This window comes from Rattus norvegicus, chromosome 19, assembly GCF_021556685.1.
Source record: "Rattus norvegicus strain SHRSP/BbbUtx chromosome 19, alternate assembly SHRSP_T2T, whole genome shotgun sequence".
In the NCBI taxonomy this organism is placed as follows: Eukaryota; Metazoa; Chordata; class Mammalia; order Rodentia; family Muridae; genus Rattus; species Rattus norvegicus.
In genome coordinates this window covers 66,529,181-66,538,549 of record NC_141552.1, presented here as the reverse complement: position 1 = coordinate 66,538,549, position 9,369 = coordinate 66,529,181, and the positions used below count along the sequence as shown (strand labels likewise).

The 9,369-nt window shown below is 47.8% G+C and overlaps 1 protein-coding gene across 1 annotated transcript in view; it reads right to left on the bottom strand.

Moving 5' to 3' along the window:
* Positions 1–2,755: 2,755 nt before the first annotated feature.
* The window catches only part of Spire2 (spire-type actin nucleation factor 2), a 38,818-nt gene continuing 32,204 nt past the window's right edge, over positions 2,756–9,369 (bottom strand). The window contains 5 exon segments of the mRNA NM_001127538.2: positions 2,756–3,096; positions 3,603–3,718; positions 5,212–5,239; positions 8,627–8,694; positions 8,797–8,931. Of these exon segments, the coding sequence (NP_001121010.2) occupies positions 2,874–3,096; positions 3,603–3,718; positions 5,212–5,239; positions 8,627–8,694; positions 8,797–8,931 (570 nt within the window). The 3' untranslated portion in view covers positions 2,756–2,873.

Sequence of the window (9,369 nt, the reverse complement as noted above, 5' to 3'; positions counted from 1 at the left end):
CCCCAAAAAAATTTTTGCTGTGTAACCCTGCTGCCCTTGAAGCTTGCACAAATCCTCTGTTTCTGAAGGGCTGGAGTTACAGAGCTATTCCAAGTCCAGGCCCCATTTTTTTTTTTTTTTTTTTTTTTAGTGTTTTGGAAAACTTTCCTAGACAAGCCAGGATTGAGTACCTCCAAAGTAAAATGGTGCTGGGTTGAACCTTTTCCCAATTTGAGAGCAGGAGAGGGCTGTGTGGGTGTGGAGAGAGGAGCTAGGTCAGTCACCACTCTAAATTCCAACTTCATTTTGGGAGACAGATGTCCTTTTACAGGTGAAGACTGAAGGAGTTTTAAGTACCCCAGAGAGAACCTGGCCTTGAATTCATGTGACTCCCAAAGTCCACCCAAGGTAGGCAGTTGGCGAGGACAGAGAAGGCGGGCAGGGCAGCATCCCTTAATTCCAGCTCTGGTGTGAGTCCACTCACTGTCCATGTGCTCCTCTCCAGCCTGCCTCTCCCAGGAGCCTTAGTTCCTCCCTTGGGTTGATGATGAGCTCTCTGCCCATGCTATGCTAGATTCCTTAGGTACTTCAAAGCCACTGATCCACAGCTGCTGTCTCAAGGTGCCCCTGACAGCCCTCTTCCCTGCTTCTAATCAATGTTAGAAGTTGTAGCTTCTTCCACACCAGGCTCAAACCACCACCCTGACTGATCAGGACCAGGCTGGCTTCTGTGTCCTCCATGAACAAGTGCTGTGGCCAGCGTACACAGGCCTTACCTATGAATAAAACGGGAGGTCTCAGTCTGGAACTGCTTCTCCTGAGGCAGAGGTCATGGATCCTGAAGGATGGAGTTGGTCTTCCCTGAACTGCTGCAGATCTGGGCCTTATGGGAATCTCAGCTCTAAACCACTGTATTTGGCGTCATTTCTGATAGAAGAGGCTGAGGAAAGTTCGGTGGGCTGACACACAACCAACCTACAGGCTGCCCCCGCTGCCTAAGCAGCCTCGGGAAGTGGTTATAGGGCACCGTATAACACAGGCATTGCCCCTCAGCTTGGCGAGGTGTTTCCCAAGATGTGAGTTTATGGCTTTCATTTGTGTTGTGTGAGGATCAGAACTGGCGACACTGTGCTTGGAGTGTGAGCTGGATATGTGGCTGCTTTTGAGTCTGTAGATCAACCATTGTACTTAGTTCTGGGAGCAGCTGTCTATGAGGGCACTACACAACCATGAGGGTTTTCTTGTTCGAGAGTTCACTTTGTAGCTCAGATGTCTGTAGCTTGCTCTGTAGCCCAGGCTGGCCTCAAACTAATGATCTTCCTGATGCTAATTCCCAAGTGCTGGCCTCACAACTGTGAGCCTCCACACTTGGTCAAACGTGAGTGTTGTTGTCGTTGCTGGCTGAGTGACAGTGAGATTCCTGACCTTCTCTGCCTGTTCTTTTAAAACAAAACAAAGGGCCAGAGAGATTGCTCAGTGGTTAGAGTGCTTGCTGCAGTCCAAACAAAGGAACTGGGTTCAGCTCGTAGCACCCATGTGTGACCCACAACTGCCTGCAGCCCCAGTTTGATAGCTTCCATGGCCTCCTGTACATATGTAGTTTATATAAATTAATGTAAGCAAATGTAACAGAAGCAAGGATATCTTGTAAAATTCAAAAATGTCAAAATACAAAGGCAGTCTGTGAGGTGCTCAAATGAGTGAGTGCTGGGAGCTAGCCGCTTTTATTGGGTGTTCTAATTTCAAAGATAACTTCCACAGATCTGTCTGTCTGTCGTAGTCATGAGCCCTTGGTGCCTCCTATAGTCCTAAGCGGGCTGTTAGAGGCTGGAGTCAGCCTGCAGGCCTCGGCTAGCAGGCTTCAGTGGAAGTTTTGTCATGTTCTGAGATAAGCAATCAAGTCTCTTTACCTTACTGAGCCTTTCTTTCCTAATCTGTAAGGTGGGGTGAGACAGGCTTGCCCTGGAGTCCACGAGGTGCTGCCTCCGGGCTTAAAGAAGGTGACATCACCATCATTTGGCGAGCAGCCGTGCTAACCTACAGAACACATTGGCCTGCAACCACGGCAGGGAAATAGTACGGTATGCAAGCCTGTGGTAATGGCTGTAGGGTTATCAACGTTCCCTGATAGGAAGCATGTCACCAAGCCCTCACAGGAGATTCCACTCACCCCAGATGCACCATGGTCTTGGTATAGGAAGTAGAAAATTGGCTGGGGGTGTGAATTACAGGGATGTAGTTTTCATGGGTGACAGCCCATGCTGGGAAGGTGCTTCAAGGTCATGTGACTACCTGAGAGTCACTTATGTTCCCATAAGTAACCACTTGCTATAGTACTGTAATCTCAGTAAACTGATTGGTTCAACGAGTTGGACTTGAGTGGAATCATTTCTTTGGTCTATCAGTGCCGTATCTGGATGCTTGTTCATACCCCCCTAGGAAAAGTCACAATGCTAGCAAGAGACCAAGAGCAAGCTTGACTTGGGGGCACCTGGGCTTCTTCCCAGCAGAATGCCACATGCCCAGAGGCCTCCCTGGTGCCTGAGGCTTGAGCTCCTAGTCCTGGTAGACCCAGTCTACCCAGGGAGGAGAGGCTGCCCCACACTCACTGCTGAAGAGAACCAAGGTAAGGGGCCTGGAAAGCTGACTCCTGAGACCACAAGTCCCCTGCCCTCCCTCCATCCCCAACCCCTCCCCCTTTCCAAGGACTCCTGAGAGGAAAGGGAGCTGGAGTAAGCTTGGCCCTGAATGAACTGTAGGGAACGAGACAATGTATATAAATATAGGCCATATATATATTATAAATGTATCTATATATGTATATATGTACATGCGCGAGGGGGGGCTGATGGCAGCTGTGTTCCAGGGTGGGGTGCAGGGAGGCCATCAAACAGTCATTGGAAGTTGAGAGTCCTGGTGTTGGGGACATAGAGGGACTGCGTCTGGTGGCTGCGCCGTGGCGTGGCATTGAGGACATCCACGCTCTTGCGGCTGGAGCACACTACGTCAGCCACAAAGCTGGTGCAGTCACTGCAGACGTCCTTGAGGACACAGCCGTGGGCATAGATGTGGGGGAACTCCTCCTCCACGCTCCGCCACTTCGGTCCCTGCAGGCATCTAGATCGGAGAGATGCCAGGAAAGAACCATGAGAGGGGAGAAGCCTGGGGTTGGGGATTTAGCTCAGTGGTAGAGCGCTTGCCTAGCAACCGCAAGGCCCTGGGTTCAGTCCCCAGCTCCGGAAAAAAAAAAAAGAGAGGGGAGAAGCCTATGGGGCTAGGATCTCCCAGAGGGAGGCCTTGTCCTGCCACCTCAGAATCCCAAACCTCACTTTCCATGTCCACAGCCACCCCTGCAAGCTGCAACCGCCTCTTCTCTCCTTCCTCATCCACAGGAATCTTAGTGAACACACCTGGCAATCAACGTGCACCCCTGCAAAGGCCCTTCCTCGACGGGCACGGAGGTGCCGAGCCCAGACCCCCCAAACTCAGTTCCCTCCACTCTGCCTCTAGAGCCAAATGGCGTGGGAAAATCCTCACAGGTCCGTGGGAACCTGCCCCAGTTCCCCAGTTACTTTCAATGCTTCACCACCACAGGATACCAGCCGCAAGGCAACGGAACGTACTGGAAGGCGTCTCTCCTCAGTGCTGGCGAGGCTTTGGTAGTTGGCACCCTCTGGAGACTCTCGAAACCAAGTGTGTACACAGGGATGTGTCCATGCTTCTTGGAAGGCATCTTCATCTACACAGGGAAGGGACAAGGTTCCTCAGCAGACACACAGGCACACTATCCTGGGGACTAGACACTGAAAGGTTCAGGCGCTCTCTATACTCTTACATGAAGACCCAGCATGGGTAACATTTTAGGGTCAGGAGGAACTGTATCTTTTTTTTTTTTTTGGAACATTATATTTCTACCACAAAGGGTATAATTTTAGGTTCTGCATGCAACCAATATTTTACATCAACAAGGATGGAGTGTTCCTGTGGTCCAGGGACAGATTATATGGACTTTTTAGAAATGTAGGTTCTGCCGGAGAGATGGCTCAGCAGTTAAGAGCGCTGACTGCTCTTCCAGGGGTCCTGAGTTCAATTCCCAGCAACCACATGGTGGCTCACAACCATCTGTAATGGGATCTGATGCCCTCTTCTGGTGTGTCTGAAGACAGCTACAGTGTGCTCATAAATATGTAACAAATCTTTTTAAAAAAGAAAGAAATATAGGTTCCTCTCTCTGAGCTAAGGAGGTACACTTCCAAGAGTTTCTGTCTGTTTCCTCTGAGTAGAAGCATGCATCTAAATGCAGCCTGGCCTTACTGAAGAGTGTTTAGAAGGGAGAGAGAAACTGCGCCTCCAGCCCAGTCACAGGATGCTTAATGTTTTACTTATTTATGTTTCTTTTCTGCGTATGGGTGTCCTGCTGCATCTCTGTCTATGCTCTATGTGCACACAGGGCCATTGGAAGACAGAAGAGGGTGTCGGATCTTCTGGAACTGGAGTTACAAACTTGTTAGCTGTCATGTGAGTTCTGGGGACAAAGTCCAGGTCCTCTGTAACAGCAGCAAGTGCTTCTACTCTCTGAGCCATCTCTCCAGCACCTTAACAAGTGTTAAGACTACTTATGAGGACTGGGCAAGGTGGTGTACACCTATAATCCCAGCACTCAAGAGACAGAGGCAGGCATATTTCTAAGTTCAAAGCCAGCTTGGTCTACATAGCCCGTACCAGGCCAGCCAGTGCTATACACAGGAAGACTTTGTCTCAAAAAGTCTAAAATAAAATAAATGCTACCTATAAAGATTTTAAGAAATTGTAGTGTTTCTTGGCCAGGCATAGCGAGTTCCAGCTCAGCCAGAGTTCCATAGTGAGACCCTGTCTAAAAGACACACACACACACACACACACACACACACACACACACACACACACACACACAGAGGTATGTGGTTCTTGCCTGAAATCCAGCGCTTGGGAGGCAGAGACAGGAGGAAGTGGTGGAGTTCAAAGTCCTCCTCAGATATAGAGAGAGTTTATGAGAGACTATCTTACAATCAAAACAAGCAAGCGCAGTAATTACAGGCTTGGGTAGAGCAAGAGCAGATTCCTTCTTAGAAGAGAATGGAGGAAGGGCCTCATGGGGGTGGGGGGAGCGGGGTTTGCCCAACACATCCAATTGGAAACAGCAGTGCCCCATCCTACCTCACCAAGTCCCAAAAGGTTCCCCCAAATCCTCACCTTTACGCTACAGGAAGTGCACACGGCTCTGGAAGGGACAGAGAAAAACAATGTCAGTGGTAAGGAAGTGTAGGGAGGAAAGATGTCCTTCTCCCCTCATATGTGACTCAACCATCATCACTTCAGCCAGATCCCAGTCACTGGGTACTTTCCTTTCATCCTCCCCCATCTCTCTGGGATATTCATTTACCTCCGCCCCATCCCTCTTGGGAATATCTGGCCTCAACTATTTCCGGTGCCTTTCACCACAGAAGCACCATACAATGTCCAATTTTATACAGCAATTAGTATTTTAAAATTTCCCATATCCAACTTCAGAGGTAAACGCCTGCCTGGCACGTAACATGGATCTTTGTCTCTGGAACTGAGGCAAGAGGACTGTGGGTTGGAGGCTATCCTGAGCTACACAGTGAGGCCCTGTCTCATTAAAAGATAACAAATTCCTTCTTGTAAAAACTCAACCCTAAATTTAGAGGACCATTCTGTAGAGACCCAGCCTTCAGATGGCTTTAGGCACATGCCAATAAAGCAAACACGATTGCCGACAATGAGGTGTACAAACTGTCCTACAAACATACCACCCGCTCTTCACCGTATTAATGAAGGTGGCCAAAATTCCTCTTCTAAAACAATGGGCCATGTTCCTGGGGGGAATGCCCTATAATTCATTTCCCATCGATAAATCCCTAGGTTGGGGCTGGGAGTGTGGCTCAATAGGAGAGTACACGTTTACCAAGCATCTCGTCCTAGGTTAAATATCCAGACTGAAGATGGGGTGGGGGATTCCTGGGTCAACCTAATTTTACTTCACTGTAGTCACAGCACATATTTTGTAGGACTTGAGTATTGCAGGGTTTTGGGTTTTGGTTTTGTTCTCAGTTTTTGTTTTTGTTTTGTTTTGTTTTGTTTTGTTTAGACAGGGTTTCTCTCTGTATCCCTGACTGTCCTAGAACTCACTTTGTAGACCAAGCTGGCCTTGAACTCAGAGATACACTGCCTCTGCCTCCCAAATGCTGGGGTTTAAGGTGAGCCACCACCACCCAGCTACAAGCTTTAACGATTTATGTATTTAATTTTATGTCTACAAGTGTTTTGCCTACATGTGTGCATGTGGACCGCACATTCACCTGGTGTCGGTAGAGGTCAGAAGAAGGCCATCAGATCCCTTGGAACTGGAGTTCTGAAGGGTTGTGAGCAACTGTGTAGGTACTGGACTCCAAACCAGGGTCCTCTAAGAGCAGCAAGTACCCTTAACTGCTGAGCCCTCTCTCCAGTACCCTCACTTACCTAAAGACAGGGCCTCAAGCAGTGCGTAGAGGCCTCGAACTCAGTGTATAGCCAAGAATGACCTTGAATTCCTGACCCTCCTTCCTCTACCTCCCAAGTCCCGAGGGTGCACGTATGCATCACCGAGCTCAGCTTGAACGAAACACTGAGACTTATTTTGTGGTCCAAGGTAATAACCTTGGTAAATGTCACACGTACAGCCCACAAAAATGTGCACTCAGCTGCTGTGGGGCAAGACATTTTCAAGCACACACTGTCCAAATCTCCTGTTTCCTTCCGCTTCTGTCTGCTGGTTTTATTGATTATGGAGTGCGAAGCGCTTAGATGACTAAGTACAAATGTTGCAGTCCCATTATTTTTGCTGCTTGTGCTTGGAACCTGTTATGATTATTAATGATAGAGATTGTGGTCCTTTCTTAGGGGATGAACTGCTTTATCACTAGTCTTGGCTCTAAAATCTACTCTCTTCATTGTCTTGGTTTTTTGGAGACAGGATTTGGTCTCAAATTCTTGCCAGTCCTCTGTCCCAGATTCCTGAGTTCCAGGGTTACAGTTATGCGCCACTAAACTTTGGCTCTGGGTCTTGCGCTTTTGTTCAAACTCAAAAACTGTACAACTCAGGCATGTCCAGACTTTTAAAAAAAAGTTAAAACTTTATTTTTATTTTATAAGCATGGGTATTTGCCTGCATGTGTGTCTGTGCACAACATACAGTGCTTGCAGAGGTCAGATGATGCCCTGGGACAGCTGCTAGTGGCCTTGTGAGAGCTGGGAATCAAACCCAGATCCTCTGCAAAAAAGCTCTTAACTGCTGACACATCTCTCCAGCTCGCATGTTCAACCTATCGACGTTGTCATCTATAAAGCTTGCACTTCAGTACTTTGTAATGTAATTTACAGTTTTTGTGTTGGATTACATTCATAACTATCCTCCACAACATGCCAGCATAGTCTGCATTTTAATTGGCTTATTTAGGCCATTTACAGTTAATGTAGTAGTTGGGCAGAATTGTGTTCAAGTTTATCATCTTGCTATTTTTACACATATATTTGTTCCTTTTTTTTCCATTTTCTGCCTTCTTTTGAACTAATGGAGTTCTTAAATACATTTTCTTCTTTTTTTCCTTTTTTTTTTTTTTTGGAGCTGAGGACCGAACCCAGGGCCTTGCGCTTGGTAGGCAAGCGCTCTACCACTGAGCTAAATCCCAACCCCTTAAATACGTTTTCTTTTACTTCAGGCTAGTCTCAAATTCATGATCCCCCTTTTCAGTTTTTGGAGAAACAGTAACAAGCATGTTACTGTTTCGTGCACAAGTACATCTCTAAGGCAGATCTCCAGGTCTCTCTGTGCCACTCTCTCCTCTCCCAACCCTTTTCTTTTTTTTTTTTTTTTTTTTTTCCCGGGGCTGGGGATCGAACCCAGGACCTTGCGCTTCCTAGGCAAACGCTCTACCACTGAGCCAAATCCCCAACCCCATCCCAACCCTTTTCTAAGACCTCTAAATGCCCTGCCCTCCTACCCCAGGTCCAACTGGTGAAGAGAAACATCCCCAGGCCAGCACAGGCTCCCTTGTCTGCTTCTTACCACTGCCTGATACCCAGTTGTAAAGCCTAATGTTTTATATCCATTGTTTAACTGTTTGGGGCTGTTTCGTCTAGAAAGCAGCTATTGCCCCATCTTGGCTAAACATGGGTGTCCCTTCACTACTTAGATTTAACCTAAGCCAAATGTGGTGGCACGTGCCTTTAGTCCCAAATCTTTGGAGGCAAAAGCAGGCGACCTCTATGGGTTCCTACCCTGGTCTACATAGTGAATTTTAGCCCAGTCAAGGCTACATAGTGAAACACTGTCTCAAAAGAAAAACAAAACAAAACAAAAAACAAGCAAACAAATAAAAATAAATAAATTTAACCTTGGGTGTGGTGACACTGACCTATTGTCCCTGATACTCAAGAAACTGAAGCAGGCAGATCATGTTTGAGGCCAGTCTGGGGTACACAGTAAGATCCTGTCTCAGAGAGAGACAGAGAGACACAGACAGAAAAAGAGGCAGAGAAGAGAAAACACCGATTGGCTGGATGTGGCGGAACATCCCCCTTGTTTGTCTGTCTGCTGACAGAAGCTCACCTCTTGCAGAAGAGACAGGTAGGTGGCCAGGAAAATAGGGGAAACTTGGTTCGGCAGCAGCAACAAATCTGCAGGGAGAGGCCAGGTTAGAGCATGGCTGTGTGAAGGCCTGATCCCAACAAGGAATTCCCAGCAGCTCCTGCCCTGCACCCAGAGCACCCAGGTCTTACCTTCCCCCTCTTAAGGCTGCTGAAGAGCTCCTTGTCCTGCAGAAACTTCTCCATCTCTGCCTTCACCAGCACCCTCCGCACATCTACCACCTCTTCTACAGTCAGAGCCAGGCTCTCCACAGGATGGCTGAACTCCTAGTGGGATGGGGAGGGTCCTGCTTGCTCAACACCCTGGGGATCCCGCAGTCCCCTGGTCTCAGTCCAAACAACTTGGCAATTTACTAAAGTATGTGTGTCAGCTCTCTTACCACTGGGTAGTAAGGTTCTGCAACCCCAAGGCCCCAGGACTCCATCCTCATTAACCCCATCCATGCCAGAGAAACTCCATTACCCACTCTGCTTGCAAATGCAATGGCTCTACCCTTCTTTCTCCTTGGAAGCCTTCACCACCGAATCTTTCAACCTTCCTCTCCCCTGGTCTGTACTGTCCCTGGGAGCCCTGGGTATCCTCTACCTGCCTGACTCTTTTTTTTTTTTTTAAAGATTTATTTATTTATTTTATTTAAGTACACTGTAGCTGTCTTCAGACACACCAGAAGAGGGCATCAAATCTCATTACAGATGGCTGTGAGC